Source organism: Oncorhynchus nerka, linkage group LG8, assembly GCF_034236695.1.
Source record: "Oncorhynchus nerka isolate Pitt River linkage group LG8, Oner_Uvic_2.0, whole genome shotgun sequence".
NCBI classification, from domain to species: Eukaryota; Metazoa; Chordata; class Actinopteri; order Salmoniformes; family Salmonidae; genus Oncorhynchus; species Oncorhynchus nerka.
In genome coordinates, this window is record NC_088403.1 from 68,911,723 (window position 1) to 68,931,722 (window position 20,000).

The following is a 20,000-nucleotide window of genomic DNA, read 5'->3' on the forward strand; positions in this document are numbered from 1 at the left end:
CTAAAGAGGGAGGGTTTGTTTGTTTGTGAGGGTGAGTCTGTCATACGGTAATCAACAAAGCACTGTTACACTGTTTAAGTGTTCACTAAAGCTCTGGGGTAAGAACCTTTAATAAATACATTATATGGACCATGTGGAAAATCAATCCCTAACACACTGAGCCATCTGTAATTGGAGAATCTGGAATCCAGTTTGTTCTGGAATCTCTTCTCTCTGTCTGGGTTCTCTTCGTCTCCAGTGGTCTCTCTCTCTCTTTTGAGATTGGAGAACTTCGGAATCCAGCTTGTTGTTGCTCTCTCTCTCTCTCTCTCTTTTGTCTCTTCTTCGTCTTGTTTCTCTCAGTTTTCCAATTCAATTATAATTCAATTCAATTCAAGGGTGTATTTATTGACACCATAGTGAAGGCGTAAACATGTTTTTGTTAACATTTGTTTCCATTCTTCAAAACAATTGTGAGGTAGATAATATGACAAAAGTGAAATAAACAATAAAAATGAACAGTAAACATTACACATACAGAAGTTTCAAAACAAAAAGACAATTGTTTTTTGGTAGGTTTCAAACTGTTCATTCCATTATATATATAATACTCAGTTCCTTTTGGCTTTGATGCCTCATGATTGAGTGTTTTAACAATGTACAAATGGTTAAAGGACACAAGATAAAATAAATAAGCATAAATATGGGTTGTATTTACAATGGTGTTTGTTCTTCACTGTTTGCCCTTTTCAGGTTCTTGTCCGGTTCAACAGGTCACAAATCTGTCCCTGCTGCTGTGATGGAGAAGCTCACACTGTGGGGGTATTTCACCCATTTTTTTCTCTGTAGATAATTTCCTTTAGAGTTTAAAATCAGATTAATTGGAATTTGTTTTCCAAATTAGCAATTCTTTGTTTCACACCAGGAAAGAATGTGGGTAATCTGAGGGAAATATGTCTCTCTAATATGGTCATACATTGGACAGGAGGTATGCTAAGGCTATGCCTCAACTGAGGTCCATCTAAGGTTTGGGGGACTACAGTCACAGTGGGCAACCAGGTATTCTGCCACTGGTAGTTGAGTGGATGGGACTCTCTGTTTAGAGGGCCAAATAGCATTCTAGGTTTGCTCAGTTTTTTGTTAATTCTTTCCAACCTGTGTCAGTGGATGGGACTAAGCTCTCTATTTTCTGTTTTCCACCCACCTGGTAGTTGAGTGGATGGGACCACCAGCTGCAGGATGACAATGTCTGTATTAACGATTTCTTTGTTGAAGTCCGGGTTCCTGCTCTTTAGGCCAAAGGCAGATGACCTCAGGCCTTGGATATTCCAGGATGGGATGGTGAAGGCTTTGTGTTCCATAAAGTGTCCAATGTTGTTGGTCGTGGTTTGGCCTCAGGCCAGTAAGTGTGAGCAGAGCCTGCTGAGCATCTGGTACATTCCATTGTCTTGGGCTAGTGCAAGAGTGGGGGTTGGGCCTGTTTGCCTGCTCACGGCCTGAGCGTATGTGTGACTTCCATGTTGAAGCCCTCTTTGCGGGGGTGGGGTGCATGGGGTGAGCAGGAGGGGCATAGGTCTGATCTGAGGGTGCCTAAATGGGGTGTGGGCATGGTTGACGTGGGGGGGTGTTGATTGGTTGGGGTGGGGGTGTGGATGTGTCTGGGTGTGCGGTGGTCTGGATGTAATTCCTCTTGGCGTGGGTCCTCTATGTGTAGGTCCAGGGGGTGGTCCTGCAGGTCCGGGAGAGTGTCTCGCTGGTCTGGGTGGGGTGTCTATTGATCTGTTGCTCCTGTGTGAAGTGTTGGGGATACGTTTGAGAGCGATGTCCTTTAGAGTCCGGGCACTGCTGCCTTGTAGAGGTGGACCTGGTCATAGAGGCTGTTCAAGTCCAGGGTGGAGTGGCGGACACTGCTGCCTTGTAGAGGTGGACCTGGTCATAGAGGCTGTTCAAGTCCAGGGTGGAGTGGTGGACACTGCTGCCTTGTAGAGGTGGACCTGGTCATAGAGGCTGTTCTAGTCCAGGGTGGAGTGGTGGGCACTGCTGCCTTGTAGAGGTGGACCTGGTCATAGAGGCTGTTCTAGTCCAGGGTGGAGTGGTGGACACTGCTGCCTTGTAGAGGTGGACCTGGTCATAGAGGCTGTTCTAGTCCAGGGTGGAGTGGTGGACACTGCTGCCTTGTAGAGGTGGACCTGGTCATAGAGGCTGTTCAAGTCCAGGGTGGAGTGGTGGGCCAGGAAAACATTTGGTTTTGAGGCACAGTCACGGGAAATACTTGCGTTTAGCCGCTGTATTGTGGCAGGGTGGAAGTCTTTTCGTGGTAGCAGGGTGGAGATAACCACTTGTGCTAACCACTTGGGGAAAGTAGAAGAAGCTTTTTCAATCGCTCCCGTCAGTGCTGTGGCCACCCTTTCTTGCTGTGCTCTCAGGTCGTTTGTGCCTGTGTGTATTATTATGTGGCTGGGTGAACCTAGTTTGGCCTCAGACAGAAGGTCTAGGGCGCGCTGGGTGTTTGGACACCAGAGTTTAGACACACTGTGTTTGGGAAAAGTTTTTTTTTGTTCTATACATTTCCCATTTGAGTCCATAAGTAGTACAATCTGTGTCTTGTGTTTGTCCTCGGTGGGTGTGGGGGGGTTGTCAGAAGGGCTATCAGGTGGCTGACAGGGGGGGTGCTCAGAGGGGGTGAGAGTCGCTGGGCTTGGGGTTTTCTTTTGTCTGTTCTGCTGTGATGTCGACTCTATGGTCAGGGTCTGGTGTGGACTGTTCTGCTGTGGGGTCGAGACTTTTGTTGGGTGCTGAGGTGGGCTGTTCTGCTGGCTTCTCTGTGGGGGTGGCCACCTCTCTAGTGGGTTGTTCTCTGTCACACGCCATCCCCCTCAACCTCTCCTCCATCCCCCTCAACCTCTCCTCCTCCAGCAGTCTGATCCTCTCCTCTAGTGCTCTGTTCTTCTCCTGCTCCTGCTCTTTCTCCTGTTGAAGTTGTCTCACCACTGTCCAGAGTGCAGATACAGTGGAGCAAAAAAGTATTTAGTCAGCCACCAATTGTGCAAGTTCTCCCACTTAAAAAGATGAGAGAGGCCTCTAATTTTCATCATAGGTACACTTCAACTATGACAGACAAAATGAGAAAAAAAATCCAGAAAATCACATTGTAGGATTTTTAATGAATTTATTTGCAAATTAAGGTGGAAAATAATTAAATACTTTTTTGCCCCACTGTATGTCTCTCTCCACCTCCAGCTCTCCGGGTTAAGGGGGTGTTGTTGTGATGGACTGTTGTCTGGTTAAGGGGTGTTGTTATGATGGACTGTTGTCTGGTTAAGAGGGTGTTGTTGTGATGGACTGTTGTCTGGTTAAGAGGGTGTTGTTGTGATGGACTGTTGTCTGGTTAAGGGGTGTTGTTATGATGGACTGTTGTCTGGGTCTGTGCTGACTGGAGTGGAATCACCTGCTGTTCCAGCTCCACCTGCCTTACCTCCAGCTGGGTAAATGTATCCTTCATTCCAATGAGGGAGTAGTACTCTGGGAGGTTGAATTTCCGCTGTGGGTTGCTCATCTTTGGGGTTATATAATGAAGAGGTCTGGTCTGACCCGCTCGGGGTGGGGGTATCTTTATCAAGTGAGAGCTTGATCTCCTTCTGGGCTAATTCTTTAATTTGGTGAAAGTCCATCTGAAACTGTTTGGTGTTGCCCTGTACCATTACTGTTCCAGACTTAGAGGTTTATATTACCTGACTCAGAGTCCTCGTTATCAAGTATTCTGAGTTTCCACCCCTCGTTAACCCCCCCTCTCTTAACAAAGGGGTAGTGTGCTAATATAGCACTGTGCCATGCCAGGGGATGGTTTGTGTGGAAGATAAGGTTGCTGATGTTCCCATTTTTGTAATAGTCAGCAAAAAGTGTCTCTTGATTTTCCACAAGGAGCTTCATTTTGTGATCTTTTCTTGCCTTATCATTCTTTACATACACAGGGTACTGTATTTTAATTACCTCTGAACAGCGGGAGGGAGCCTCTAAGACCTCTCATTTTGGTTGGGGTAGACTGTGTGACTCTCCTGCCATTGTTGGGCTAATGGGCTTTGACACCTCTCACTTGACACGTCAGTGCTAGTTGAAGCTGTATCAAGCTTGGCAGAATTATGTTAGCATTCAAGTCCTTATAAAGTAATGGTGTGTATTTTTCTTCTTGGCTTTTGGAAATAGGATATAGTTTCAGACTAAACATTACTCACTCAGTTCCAGGTTGGATGGTGTTTTCAGGTTTCTGTTGTTTTCCAGAGAATTTGCTGTATGCGGTAATAAATCCTTGGTATAGTTGTGAACCTTCCAGGTAATTCTGTAATTCCGTCCAAAATCAGGTTGTAGGTTTTGAATTTTGATTTGAAGTGAGGGTTATGTTGTAGAGGGTAGCATCCTGTATGTGTTCCTGACAAAAAAATCTAAGTTTATCTAACTCTAAATCTATATTTTTTAAAGAAAATGCTGAAAAATGCAGGAGCTCATCTGATCGTGACCTCTGCTCTGCTCTCTGCTCTCTGCTGTCTCTCTCTCTCTCTCTCTCTCTGTCTCTGTCTCTCTCTCTCTCTCTCTCCCCATCCTTGTCTCTCTCTCTCTCCATCCCTGTCTCTATCTCTCTCTCTCTACCTCTCTTCTTGCTCCACTCTCTCCCCTTAGTATAAACGGTGGTATCAGACACTACCAGATAAAGCTCAATGATTCTGGAAGCTTCTATCTTTGTGAGAAGCACATCTTCACCTCGATACCTGAACTCATAGAGTACCACAACCACAACGCTGCAGGTAGAGTACACACCACACACACACACACACACACACACACACACACACACACACACACACACACACACACACACACACACACACACACACACCCTCTCGCCCTCTGTGTGTGCAGGTCTGGTGACCAGGTTAAGGTATGCAGTAGGACCCATGGGCAGGTGTGTCCCTGCTACACCAGGCTTCAGCTCAGGTCAGTCAACACACACTCTGAAACACACTCACACACTCTGAAACACACTCACACACTCTGAAACACACTCACACTCACACACTCTAAAACACACTCTGACACTCTGAAACACACTCACACACTCTGAAACACACTCACACACTCTGAAACACACTCACACACTCTAAAACACACTCACACACTCTGAAACACACTCACACACTCTAAAACACACTCACACACTCTGAAACACACTCACACACTCTAAAACACACTCACACACTCTGAAACACACTCACACACTCTGAAACACACTCACACACTCTGAAACACACTCACACACTCTAAAACACACACAGCATCTTGAGAGAATGTTAGATACCGTCTGTAAAGGTCCTGTGTTTATCAGCATCATAACAGGTGACAGTAGATCAACCACAGTTAGGGACCGTCTGTAAAGGTCCTGTGTTTATCAGCATCATAACAGGTGACAGTAGATCAACCACAGTTAGGGACCGTCTGTAAAGGTCCTGTGTTTATCAGCATCATAACAGGTGACAGTAGTTCAACCACAGTTAGGGACCGTCTGTAAAGGTCCTGTGTTTATCAGCATCATAACAGGTGACAGTAGTTCAACCACAGTTAGGGACCGTCTGTAAAGGTCCTGTGTTTATCAGCATCATAACAGGTGACAGTAGTTCAACCACAGTTAGGGACCGTCTGTAAAGGTCCTGTGTTTATCAGCATCATAACAGGTGACAGTAGTTCAACCACAGTTAGGGACCGTCTGTAGAGGTCCTGTGTTTATCAGCATCATAACAGGTGACAGTAGTTCAACCACAGTTAGGGACCGTCTGTAGAGGTCCTGTGTTTATCAGCATCATAACAGCTGACAGTAGATCAACCACAGTTAGGGACCGTCTGTAAAGGTCCTGTGTTTATCAGCATCATAACAGGTGACAGTAGATCAACCACAGTTAGGGACCGTCTGTAAAGGTCCTGTGTTTATCAGCATCATAACAGGTGACAGTAGTTCAACCACAGTTAGGGACCGTCTGTAAAGGTCCTGTGTTTATCAGCATCATAACAGGTGACAGTAGATCAACCACAGTTAGGGACCGTCTGTAAAGGTCCTGTGTTTATCAGCATCATAACAGGTGACAGTAGATCAACCACAGTTAGGGACCGTCTGTAAAGGTCCTGTGTTTATCAGCATCATAACAGCTGACAGTAGATCAACCACAGTTAGGGACCGTCTGTAAAGGTCCTGTGTTTATCAGCATCATAACAGGTGACAGTAGTTCAACCACAGTTAGGGACCGTCTGTAAAGGTCCTGTGTTTATCAGCATCATAACAGGTGACAGTAGATCAACCACAGTTAGGGACCGTCTGTAAAGGTCCTGTGTTTATCAGCATCATAACAGGTGACAGTAGTTCAACCACAGTTAGGGACCGTCTGTAAAGGTCCTGTGTTTATCAGCATCATAACAGGTGACAGTAGTTCAACCACAGTTAGGGACCGTCTGTAAAGGTGCTGTGTTTATCAGCATCATAACAGGTGACAGTAGTTCAACCACAGTTAGGGACCGTCTGTAAAGGTCCTGTGTTTATCAGCATCATAACAGGTGACAGTAGTTCAACCACAGTTAGGGACCGTCTGTAAAGGTCCTGTGTTTATCAGCATCATAACAGGTGACAGTAGATCAACCACAGTTAGGGACCGTCTGTAAAGGTCCTGTGTTTATCAGCATCATAACAGGTGACAGTAGATCAACCACAGTTAGGGACCGTCTGTAAAGGTCCTGTGTTTATCAGCATCATAACAGGTGACAGTAGTTCAACCACAGTTAGGGACCGTCTGTAAAGGTGCTGTGTTTATCAGCATCATAACAGGTGACAGTAGTTCAACCACAGTTAGGGACCGTCTGTAAAGGTCCTGTGTTTATCAGCATCATAACAGGTGACAGTAGTTCAACCACAGTTAGGGACCGTCTGTAAAGGTCCTGTGTTTATCAGCATCATAACAGGTGACAGTAGATCAACCACAGTTAGGGACCGTCTGTAAAGGTCCTGTGTTTATCAGCATCATAACAGGTGACAGAAGCAGAGATGTCAGATAAAACTTGACATCAACGAGATTGAATCATTTATTCATAATAATTTATAACAGTGGTCACCAATCGGTTAATCGCGCCACTACGAGGTGATAATGTATTGGGCCTATGCTCAGTAGGCATTAGCCACTACGAGGTGATAATGTATTGGGCCTATGCTCAGTAGGCATTAGCCACTACGAGGTGATAATGTATTGGGCCTATGCTCAGTAGGCATTAGCCACTACGAGGTGATAATGTATTGGGCCTATGCTCAGTAGGCATTAGCCACTACGAGGTGATAATGTATTGGGCCTATGCTCAGTAGGCATTAGCCACTACGAGGTGATAATGTATTGGGCCTATGCTCAGTAGGCATTAGCCACTACGAGGTGATAATGTATTGGGCCTATGCTCAGTAGGCATTAGCCACTACGAGGTGATAATGTATTGGGCCTATGCTCAGTAGGCATTAGCCACTACGAGGTGATAATGTATTGGGCCTATGCTCAGTAGGCATTAGCCACTACGAGGTGATAATGTATTGGGCCTATGCTCAGTAGGCATTAGCCACTACGAGGTGGTAATGTATTGGGCCTATGCTCAGTAGGCATTAGGCCCAATACATTATCACCTCGTAGTGGCTATGCTCGGTAGGCATTAGGCCCAATACATTATCACCTCGTAGTGGCTATGCTCAGTAGGCATTAGGCCCAATACATTATCACCTCGTAGTGGCTATGCTCGGTAGGCATTAGGCCCAATACATTATCACCTCGTAGTGGCTATGCTCAGTAGGCATTAGGCCCAATACATTATCACCTCGTAGTGGCTATGCTCAGTAGGCATTAGGCCCAATACATTATCACCTCATAGTGGCTATGCTCAGTAGGCATTAGGCCCAATACATTATCACCTCGTAGTGGCTATGCTCGGTAGGCATTAGGCCCAATACATTATCACCTCGTAGTGGCTATGCTCAGTAGGCATTAGGCCCAATACATTATCACCTCATAGTGGCTAATGCTCAGTAGGCATTAGGCCCAATACATTATCACCTCGTAGTGGCTATGCTCAGTAGGCATTATGCCCAATACATTATCACCTCATAGTGGCTAATGCTCAGTAGGCATTAGGCCCAATACATTATCACCTCATAGTGGCTATGCTCAGTAGGCATTAGGCCCAATACATTATCACCTCGTAGTGCCTAATGCCCACTGCACAAACCTCATCGTTACAGAACGGTTTTTAATTGGTTCATTTTGCATAGGCTTACTTTTATGAAGTCATGTTTTTAAAACATCAGAGCGGTAGATCTCGGCTTGCATTTTGACTCAGGAAGTGATCTTGACTCAGGAAGTGATCTTGACTCAGGAAGTGATCTTGACTCAGGAAGTGATCTTGAGCAAGAGTTAATTTAGTATTCTAGGGTAAAATATAACAGCAGGGAATCTGCATGTATCTAATTATAGACAAGTTGACTAACAAATAGCCTACCAAAGTGTCAGAAATTATAAGCAGAAATATATCTACATCCGGCAACACTAAATCCTGCACCCCCTGTCAAAAAATCGCTCCGTCATCTCTGACTGTAGCCAACAGGCATTTTCTATATTAGCGGGTCAGGTGTGGTGGGGGTTAGAGTCTGGTTAGGGTCTGGTGGGGGTTAGGGTCTGATTAGTGTCTGGTTAGGGTCTGGTTAGGGTCTGGTGGGTCGAGTCTGGTTAGGGTCTGATTAGTGTCTGGTTAGAGTCTGGTTAGGGTCTGGTTAGGGTCTGGTTAGAGTCTGGTTAGAGTCTGGTTAGGGTCTGGTGGGGGTTAGAGTCTGATTAGTGTCTGGTTAGGGTCTGGTTAGGGTCTGGTTAGGGTCTGGTTAGGGTCTGGTTAGAGTCTGGTTAGAGTCTGGTTAGGGTCTGGTGGGGGTTAGAGTCTGGTTAGAGTCTGGTTAGGCTCTGGTTAGGGTCTGGTTAGGGTCTGGTGGGGGTTAGAGTCTGGTTATGGTCTGGTTAGAGTCTGGTGGGGGTTAGGGTCTGGTTAGGGTCTGGTTAGGGCCTGGATAGGGTCTGGTTAGGGTCTGGGTAGGGTCTGGGTAGGGTCTGGTGGGGGTTAGGGTCTGGTTAGGGTCTGGTTAGGGTGTGGTTAGGGTCTGGTTAGAGTCTGGTTAGGGTCTGGTTAGGGTCTGGTACAGTTCTGATTAGGGTCTGGTAGGGGTTAGGGTCTGGTTAGGGTCCGGTTAGGGTCTGGTGGGGGTTAGGGTCTGGTTAGGGTCTGGTTAGGGTCTGGTTAGGGTCTGGTGGGGGTTAGAGTTGGGTGAGATTCTGGTTAGGGTCTGGTGGGGGTTAGGGTCTGGTTAGAGTCTGGTTAGGGTCTGGTGCGGGTCTGGTTAGGGGCTGGTTAGGGGCTGGTTAGGGTCTGGTTAGAGTCTGGTTAGGGTCTGGTTAGGGTCTGGTGCGGGTCTGGTTAGGGTCTGGCTAGAGTCTGGTTAGGGTCTGGTTAGGGTCTGGTGGGGGTTAGGGTCTGTTTAGAGTCTGGTTAGGGTCTGGTTAGGGTCTGTTTAGAGTCTGGTTAGGGTCTGGTTGGGGTCTGGTTAGGGTCTGGTTAGAGTCTGGTTAGAGTCTGGTTAGGGTCTGGTTAGAGTCTGGTTAGGGTCTGGTTAGGGTCTGGTTAGAGTCTGGTTAGCGTCTGGTTAGCCTGTTCAACCTCTCTTTCATATCGTCTGAGATCCCCAAAGATTGAAAAGCTGCCGCGGTCATCCCCCTCTTCAAATGGGGAGACACTCTAGACCCAAACTGTTACAAACTTATATCCATCCTGCCCTGCCTTTCTAAGGTCTTCGAAAGCCAAGTCAACAAACAGATCACTGACCATTTCGAATCCCACCGTACCTTCTCCACTATGCAATCTGGTTTCCGAGCTGGTCATGGGTGCACCTCAGCCACGCTCAAGGTCCTAAACGATATCATAACCGCCATCGATAAGAAACATTACTGTGCAGCCGTATTCATCGACCTGGCCAAGGCTTTCGACTTTGTCAATCATCACATCCTCATCGGCAGACTCGACAGCCTTGGTTTCTCAAATGACTGCCTCGCCTGGTTCACCAACTACTCAGACAGAGTTCAGTGTGTCAAATCGGAGGGCCTGTTGTCCGGACCTCTGGTAGTCTCTATGGGGGTGCCACGGTTCAATTCTCAGGCCGACTCTTTTCTCTGTATACCACAATGATGTCGCTCTTGCTGCTGGTGATTCTCTGATCCACCTCTACGCAGACGACACCATTCTGAATACCTCTGGCCCTTCTTTGGACACTGTGTTAACAAACCTCCAGACGAGCTTCAACGCCATACAACTCTCCTTCCATGGCCTCCAACTGCTCTTAAATAAGTAGAACTAAATGCATGCTCTTCAACCGATCGCACATGCCTGCCCATCCAGCATCACTACTCTGGACGGCTCTGACTTAGAATACATGGACAACTACAAATACCTAGGTGTCTGGTTAGACTATAAACTCTCCTTCCAGACCCATATCAAACATCTCCAATCCAAAATTAAATCTAGAATCGGCTTCTTATTTCGCAACAAAGCATCCTTCACTCACGCTGCCAAACATACCCTCGTAAAACTGACCATCCTACCGATCCTCGACTTCGCCGATGTCATTTACAAAATAGCCTCCAACACTCTACTCAGCAAGGTGGATGCAGTCTATCACAGTGCCATCCGTTTTGTCACCAAAGCACCATATACTACCCACCACTGCGAACTGTATGCTCTCGTTGGTTGGCCCTCGCTTCATATTCGTCGCCAAACCCACTGGCTCCAGGTCATTTATAAGTCTTTGCTAGATAAAGCCCCACCTTATCTCAGCTCACTGGTCACCATAGCAGCACCCATCTGTAGCAACATATTTGTTGCCAAACTGTCACGGCGGTCGAAAGAACTGGACCAAAGCGCAGCGTGGTGAGCGTAAATATTCCTTTTTATTAGGATGACGCCGACAAAAACAATAAACTACAGAAAAACAACCGTGAAGCTTGTGTATGTTTCCCAATCAGAGACAACGATAGACAGCTGTCCCTGAGAACCATACCCAGCCAAAACAAAGACAACATCCCACACAGAAAGGAGGGGACAGGGGCTGCCTAAGTATGGTTCTGTATCAGAGACAACGATAGACAGCTGTCCCTGATTGAGAACCATACCCAGCCAAAACATAGAAATACAAAATCATAGAAAACAAAAACATAGAATGCCCACCCCAAATCACACCCTGACCAAACCAAATAGAGACATAAGAAGGCTCTCTAAGGTCAGGGCTCTAGAGACAGGTTGTTGTATAGCTCTCTGAATATGTTACCATTAACCTTAGTTAGATTACAGAAGGTCTAAGGTCAGGGCGTGACACAAACACACTGGCTCCAGGGCATTTATAAGTCTTTGCTAGGTAAAGCCCCGCCTTATCTCAGCTCACTGGTCACCATAGCAGCACCCACCCGCAGCACGCGCTCCAGCAGGTATATCTCTCTGGTCAACCCCAAAGCCAACTCCTCATTTGGCCGCCTTTGCTTCCAGTTCTCTGCTGCCAATGACTGGAACAAATTGCAAAAATCACTGAAGCTGGAGACTCTTAATCTCCCTCACTAACTTTAAGCATCAGCTGTCAGAGCAGCTTGCAGATCATTGTACCTGTGCACAGCCCATCTGTAAACATCCCATCTGTAAACAGCCCATCTGTAAACAGCCCATCTGTAAAAAGCCCATCTGTAAACAGCCCATCTGTAAACAGCCCATCTGTAAACAGCCCATCTGTAAACAGCCCATCTGTAAACAGCCCATCTGTAAAAATCCCATCTGTAAAAAGCCCATCTGTAAACAGCCCACCCAACTACCTCATCCCCATATTGTTATGTATTTTTTTGCTTTGCACCCCAGTATCTCAACTTGCACATCCTCATCCGCACATCAACCATTCGTGTTTAATTGCTAAATTGTAATTATTTCGCCACTATGGCCTATTTATTGTCTTAACTCCCTTATCTTACCTCATTTGCACTCATTGTATATAGACTTTTCTATTGTGTTATTGACTGTATGTTTGTTCATTCCATGTGTAACTCTGTGTTGTTGTATGTGTCGAACTGCTTTGCTTTCTCTTGGCCAGGTCGCAGTTGTAAATGAGAACTTGTTCTCAACTGGCCTTACCTGGTTAAATAAAGGTGAAATAAAATGTTTATTTTTTTATATTTTTTAAATGATGTAAACCTAGATCTGTCACTCTTTCCCCCCTCTCCCTCTCTCAATCCCTCCTTGTAGAGAAATGGGAGATTGACCCTAGTGAGTTGACTGTAATGAAGGAGCTGGGTTGTGGTCAGTTTGGGTTGGTGAGGCTGGGGAAATGGAGAGCTCTGTGTAAGGTGGCCATTAAAACAATCAATGAAGGAGCCATGCACGAAGAAGACTTCATAGAGGAGGCTAAGATTATGATGTGAGTAGAACATGTGTAACACACACACACACACACACGATAAAGAGCCATGCAAGGTTCATAGGCTAAGATTATGATGTGAGTAGAACATGTGTAACACACACACACTGATAAAGAGCCATGCACGAAGAAGACTTCATAGAGGAGGCTAAGATTATGATGTGAGTAGAACATGTGTAACACACACACACACACACACACACACACACACACACACACACACACACACACACACACACACACACACACACACACACACACACGTGTAAGGTGGCCATTAAAACAATCAACGAAGAAGACTTCATAGAGGAGGCTAAGATTATGATGTGAGTAGAACATGTGTAACACACACACACACACACACTGATAAAGACACAAACACACGGACAGAGAGAAACAGACACTGATAAACACAAACATTGATAAAGAGAGTGGCCTCGGAGCTGGGAACAGGCTAAGAGTGGTGTGTGATTTGCTATCATTGTCACACCCCCACATCTCTAGTCTAACCACACAAACACACACACTCCATCTCTAATCACATGTTCCATCTACTGTTTAGTTTCCATCTACTGTATAGTTTCCATCTACTGTTTAGTTTCCATCTACTGTTTAGTTTCCATCTACTGTATAGTTTCCATCTACTGTTTAGTTTCCATCTACTGTTTAGTTTCCATTTAGTTTCTATCTACTGTTTAGTTTCCAACTACTGTTTAGTTTCCATTTAGTTTCTATCTACTGTTTAGTTTCCATCTACTGTATAGTTTCCATCTACTGTTTAGTTTCCAACTACTGTTTAGTTTCCATTTAGTTTCTATCTACTGTTTAGTTTCTATCTACTGTTTAGTTTCCATCTACTGTTTAGTTTCCATTTAGTTTCCATCTACTGTTTAGTTTCTATCTACTGTTTAGTTTCTATCTACTGTTTAGTTTCCATCTACTGTTTAGTTTCCATTTAGTTTCTATCTACTGTTTAGTTTCTATCTACTGTTTAGTTTCCATCTACTGTTTAGTTTCCATCTACTGTATAGTTTCCATCTACTGTTTAGTTTCCATTTAGTTTCCAACTACTGTTTAGTTTCCATCTACTGTTTAGTTTCCATTTAGTTTCCAACTACTGTTTAGTTTCCATTTAGTTTCTATCTACTGTTTAGTTTCCATCTACTGTTTAGTTTCCATCTACTGTTTAGTTTCCATTTAGTTTCTATCTACTGTTTAGTTTCCATTTAGTTTCTATCTACTGTTTAGTTTCCAACTACTGTATAGTTTCTATCTACTGTATAGTTTCTATCTACTGTTTAGTTTCCATTTAGTTTCTATCTACTGTTTAGTTTCTATCTACTGTTTAGTTTCTATCTACTGTTTAGTTTCCATTTAGTTTCTATCTACTGTTTAGTTTCCATTTAGTTTCTATCTACTGTTTAGTTTCCATCTACTGTTTAGTTTCCATTTAGTTTCTATCTACTGTTTAGTTTCCATTTAGTTTCTATCTACTGTTTAGTTTCTATCTACTGTTTAGTTTCCATCTACTGTTTAGTTTCCATTTAGTTTCTATCTACTGTTTAGTTTCCATCTACTGTTTAGTTTCCATTTAGTTTCTATCTACTGTTTAGTTTCCATTTAGTTTCTATCTACTGTTTAGTTTCCATTTAGTTTCTATCTACTGTTTAGTTTCCATTTAGTTTCTATCTACTGTTTAGTTTCTATCTACTGTTTAGTTTCCATTTAGTTTCTATCTACTGTTTAGTTTCCATCTACTGTTTAGTTTCCATTTAGTTTCTATCTACTGTTTAGTTTCTATCTACTGTTTAGTTTCCAACTACTGTTTAGTTTCCATTTAGTTTCCAACTACTGTTTAGTTTCCATCTACTGTTTAGTTTCTATCTACTGTTTAGTTTCTATCTACTGTTTAGTTTCCATCTACTGTTTAGTTTCCAACTACTGTTTAGTTTCCATTTAGTTTCCAACTACTGTTTAGTTTCCATCTACTGTTTAGTTTCCATTTAGTTTCCAACTACTGTTTAGTTTCCATTTAGTTTCTATCTACTGTTTAGTTTCCATCTACTGTTTAGTTTCCATTTAGTTTCTATCTACTGTTTAGTTTCTATCTACTGTTTAGTTTCCAACTACTGTTTAGTTTCCATCTACTGTTTAGTTTCTATCTACTGTTTAGTTTCCATTTAGTTTCTATCTACTGTTTAGTTTCCATCTACTGTTTAGTTTCCAACTACTGTTTAGTTTCCATCTACTGTTTAGTTTCTATCTACTGTTTAGTTTCCATTTAGTTTCTATCTACTGTTTAGTTTCTATCTACTGTTTAGTTTCCATCTACTGTTTAGTTTCCATTTAGTTTCTATCTACTGTTTAGTTTCTATCTACTGTTTAGTTTCCATCTACTGTTTAGTTTCCATTTAGTTTCTATCTACTGTTTAGTTTCTATCTACTGTTTAGTTTCTATCTACTGTTTAGTTTCTATCTACTGTTTAGTTTCCATCTACTGTTTAGTTTCCATCTACTGTTTAGTTTCTATCTACTGTTTAGTTTCTATCTACTGTTTAGTTTCTATCTACTGTTTAGTTTCTATCTACTGTTTAGTTTCCATCTACTGTTTAGTTTCCATCTACTGTATAGTTTCCATCTACTGTTTAGTTTCCATTTAGTTTCCAACTACTGTTTAGTTTCCAACTACTGTTTAGTTTCCAACTACTGTTTAGTTTCCATTTAGTTTCCAACTACTGTTTAGTTTCCATCTACTGTTTAGTTTCCATTTAGTTTCCAACTACTGTTTAGTTTCCATTTAGTTTCTATCTACTGTTTAGTTTCCATTTAGTTTCTATCTACTGTTTAGTTTCCATCTACTGTTTAGTTTCCAACTACTGTTTAGTTTCCATCTACTGTTTAGTTTCTATCTACTGTTTAGTTTCCATTTAGTTTCTATCTACTGTTTAGTTTCCATTTAGTTTCTATCTACTGTTTAGTTTCCATCTACTGTTTAGTTTCCATCTACTGTTTAGTTTCCAACTACTGTTTAGTTTCCATCTACTGTTTAGTTTCTATCTACTGTTTAGTTTCCATTTAGTTTCTATCTACTGTTTAGTTTCCATTTAGTTTCTATCTACTGTTTAGTTTCCATTTAGTTTCTATCTACTGTTTAGTTTCCATCTACTGTTTAGTTTCCATCTACTGTTTAGTTTCCAACTACTGTTTAGTTTCCATCTACTGTTTAGTTTCTATCTACTGTTTAGTTTCCATTTAGTTTCTATCTACTGTTTAGTTTCCATCTACTGTTTAGTTTCCATTTAGTTTATATCTACTGTTTAGTTTCCATCTACTGTTTAGTTTCCATTTAGTTTCTATCTACTGTTTAGTTTCCATCTACTGTTTAGTTTCTATCTACTGTTTAGTTTCCATTTAGTTTCTATCTACTGTTTAGTTTCCAACTACTGTTTAGTTTCTATCTACTGTTTAGTTTCTATCTACTGTTTAGTTTCCATCTACTGTTTAGTTTCTATCTACTGTTTAGTTTCCATTTAGTTTCTATCTACTGTTTAGTTTCCATTTAGTTTCTATCTACTGTTTAGTTTCCATTTAGTTTCTATCTACTGTTTAGTTTCTATGTACTGTTTAGTTTCTATCTACTGTTTAGTTTCCAACTACTGTTTAGTTTCCATCTACTGTTTAGTTTCCATTTAGTTTCCATCTACTGTTTAGTTTCCAACTACTGTTTAGTTTCCATCTACTGTTTAGTTTCTATCTACTGTTTAGTTTCTATCTACTGTTTAGTTTCCATCTACTGTTTATCTACTGTTTAGTTTCTATCTACTGTTTAGTTTCCATTTAGTTTCTATCTACTGTTTAGTTTCCATCTACTGTTTAGTTTCCATTTAGTTTCTATCTACTGTTTAGTTTCCATCTACTGTTTAGTTTCTATCTACTGTTTAGTTTCCATTTAGTTTCTATCTACTGTTTAGTTTCCAACTACTGTATAGTTTCTATCTACTGTATAGTTTCTATCTACTGTTTAGTTTCCATCTACTGTTTAGTTTCTATCTACTGTTTAGTTTCCATTTAGTTTCCATCTACTGTTTAGTTTCTATCTACTGTTTAGTTTCCAACTACTGTTTAGTTTCCATTTAGTTTCTATCTACTGTTTAGTTTCTATCTACTGTTTAGTTTCCATCTACTGTTTAGTTTCCATTTAGTTTCCATCTACTGTTTAGTTTCTCTCTCTGTCTCTCTCTCTTTGTCTCTCTCTATCTCTCTCTTTCTCTCTCTCTCTCTGTCTCTCTCTCTCTCTATCTCTCTCTCTCTCTGTCTCTCTCTCTGTCTCTCTCTCTCTGTCTCTCTCTCTCTGTCTCTCTCTCTCTGTCTCTCTCTCTCTCAATTCAATTCAATTCAAGGGCTTTATTGGCATGGGAAACATTAGTTAACATTGCCAAAGCAAGTGAGGTAGACAACATACAAAGTGAATATATAAAGTGAAAAACAACAAAAATTAACAGTAAACATTACACATACAGAGGTTTCAAAACAATAAAGACATTACAAATGTCATATTATATATATACAGTGTTTTAGCAATGTACAAATGGTTAAAGGACACAAGATAAAATAAATAAGCATAAATATGGGTTATATTTACAATGGTGTTTGTTCTTCACTGGTTGCCCTTTTCTCGTGGCAACAGGTCACAAATCTTGCTGCTGTGATGGCACACTGTGGAATTTCACCCAGTAGATATGGGAGTTTATCAAAATTGGATTTGTTTTCGAATTCTTTGTGGATCTGTGTAATCTGAGGAAAATATGTCTCTCTAATATGGTCATACATTGGGCAGGAGGTTAGGAAGTGCAGCTCAGTTTCCACCTCATTTTGTGGGCAGTGAGCACATAGCCTGTCTTCTTTTGAGAGCCATGTCTGCCTACGGCGGCCTTTCTCAATAGCAAGGCTATGCTCACTGAGTCTGTACATAGTCAAAGCTTTCCTTAAGTTTGGGTCAGTCACAGAGGTCAGGTATTCTGCCACTGTGTACTCTCTGTGTAGGGCCAAATAGCATTCTAGTTTGCTCTGTTTTTTTGTTAATTCTTTCCAATGTGTCAAGTAATTATCTTTTTGTTTTCTCATGATTTGGTTCGGTCTAATTGTGCTGCTGTCCTGGGGCTCTGTAGGGTGTGTTTGTGAACAGAGCCCCAGGACCAGCTTGCTTAGGGGACTCTTCTCCAGGTTCATCTCTCTGAGGTGATGGCTTTGTTGTGGAAGGTTTGGGAATCGCTTCCTTTTAGGTGGTTATAGAATTTAACGTCTCTTTTCTGGAGTTTGATAATTAGTGGGTATCGGCCTAATTCTGCTCTGCATGCATTATTTGGTGTTCTCTCTCTCTCTCTCTCTCTCTCTCTCTATCTCGCTCTCTGTCTTTGTCTCTCTCTCTCTCTGTCTCTCTCTGTATTTCTCTCTCTCTCTCTCTCTGTCTCGCTCTCTGTCTTTGTCTCTCTCTCGCTCTGTCTCTCTCTCTCTCTCTCTCTGTCTCTCTCTCTCTCTCTGTCTCTCTCTGTCTCTCTCTCTCTCTCTCTCTCTCTCTCTCTCTCTCTCACACAGTGTGTGTGTGTGTTTCAGGAGGTTATGCCACCCGAAGCTGGTACAGTTGTATGGTGTATGTACGCGGCAGCATCCCATGTGTATAGTGACTGAGTTTATGGAGAACGGCTGCCTGCTGAACTACCTGAGACAGAATGGAGGGACCATGGGACAACCATGGCTCCTGTCTGTCTGTCAAGACACATGTGAGGCCATGCAATACCTGGAGACACACAACTTCATACACAGAGACCTGGTGAGTCGATCAGCCAATGGGGTTACAGAATATAAAACACATAACCAATAGGGAGAGACCTGGGCTCGTATCCACAAAGCATCTCAGAGGAACTTAGGAGACAGGAAATGTCCCACCCTCACAGCATCCTTCTGGGCCTGAGCTGATTAGTATGGTATTAGGATCCTTCTGGGCCTGTGTAGGGAGCTGATTAGAATGGTATTAGGATCCTTCTGGGCCTGTGGAGGGAGCTGATTAGAATGGAAGGATCCTTCTGGGCCTGTGGAGGGACCTGAATAGAATGGTATTAGGATCCTTCTGGGCCTGTGTAGGGAGCTGATTAGTATGGTATTAGGATCCTTCTGGGCCTGTGTAGGGAGCTGATTAGAATGGTATTAGGATCCTTCTGGGCCTGTGGAGGGAGCTGATTAGAATGGTATTAGGATCATTCTGGGCCTGTGTAGGGAGCTGATTAGAATGGTATTAGCATCCCAGAGTCGGGTCTTCACTGTTGATGTTGAGACTAGTGTTTTGCGTATTGACTGACCTTCATGTCTTAAAGTAATGATGGACTGTCGTTTCTCTTTGCTTATTCGAGCTGTTCTTGCCATAATATGGACTTGGTCATTTACCAAATCTTCTGTATACCACCCTTACCTTGACACAACACAACTGATTGGCTCAATCGCATTAAGAAGGAAAGAAATACCACAAATAAATTAACGTTTAACAAGGCACACCTGTTAATTGAAAAGCATTCCAGGTGACTACCTCATGAAGCTGGTTGAGAGAATGCCAAGATTGTGCAAAGCTGTCATCAAGGCAAATGGTAGCTATTTGAAGAATCTCAAATATAAAATATTGTTTAACACGTTTTTTGGTTACAACATGATTCCATGTGTGTTATTTCATAGTTTTGATGTCTTCACTATTATTCTACAATGTAGAAAATAGTAAAAATAAAGAAAAACCCTTGAATGAGTCGTTCAGTAGTCTAGAAGAGGAAAACAGGAAAACATGATTTCAACTCAGGAACCACTGACTCACTGCCTTCTATAATCAAGACACCTGCTGGGAACTCTTGGTGGGGGCAGTTAATTAGGTTAATTGCAGTTAATTAGGTTAATTACAGTTAATTAGGTTAACTAAATATCTGTTGACTAGGTGGGACTATTATGACTAAAGAGTTTTCATGCATAGCTTTTTAGTTTTACCCATAAGAGTAGAGGAGTAAAATGTATCTTCTCAGAGAGAGACACAGAGAGGCACAGACAGAAAGACAGAAAGACACACAGAGAGAGAGTGTGTGTGTGTGACCACGTGGTTCGTTATCTCCTCTCTCAGGCAGCACGGAACTGTCTGGTCAGCGACAGAGAGAGTGTGTGTGTGTGTGACCACGTGGTTCGTTATCTCCTCTCTCAGGCAGCACGGAACTGTCTGGTCAGCGACAGAGAGAGTGTGTGTGTGTGACCACGTGGTTCGTTATCTCCTCTCTCAGGCAGCACGGAACTGTCTGGTCAGCGACAGAGAGAGTGTGTGTGTGTGACCACGTGGTTCGTTATCTCCTCTCTCAGGCAGCACGGAACTGTCTGGTCAGCGACAGAGAGAGTGTGTGTGTGTGTGTGTGACCACATGGTTCGTTATCTCCTCTCTCAGGCA

The 20,000-nt window shown here is 42.7% G+C and overlaps 1 protein-coding gene across 1 annotated transcript in view; it reads left to right on the forward strand.

The window, feature by feature from the left end:
• Window positions 1-20,000, forward strand: part of txk (TXK tyrosine kinase) — a 33,049-nt gene that overhangs the window by 6,167 nt on the left and 6,882 nt on the right. The window contains 5 exon segments of the mRNA XM_065022018.1: window positions 1-98; window positions 4,654-4,778; window positions 4,894-4,968; window positions 12,361-12,532; window positions 18,146-18,362. The exon segment at window positions 1-98 is cut by the window's left edge and continues 1 nt beyond it. Of these exon segments, the coding sequence (XP_064878090.1) occupies window positions 1-98; window positions 4,654-4,778; window positions 4,894-4,968; window positions 12,361-12,532; window positions 18,146-18,362 (687 nt within the window).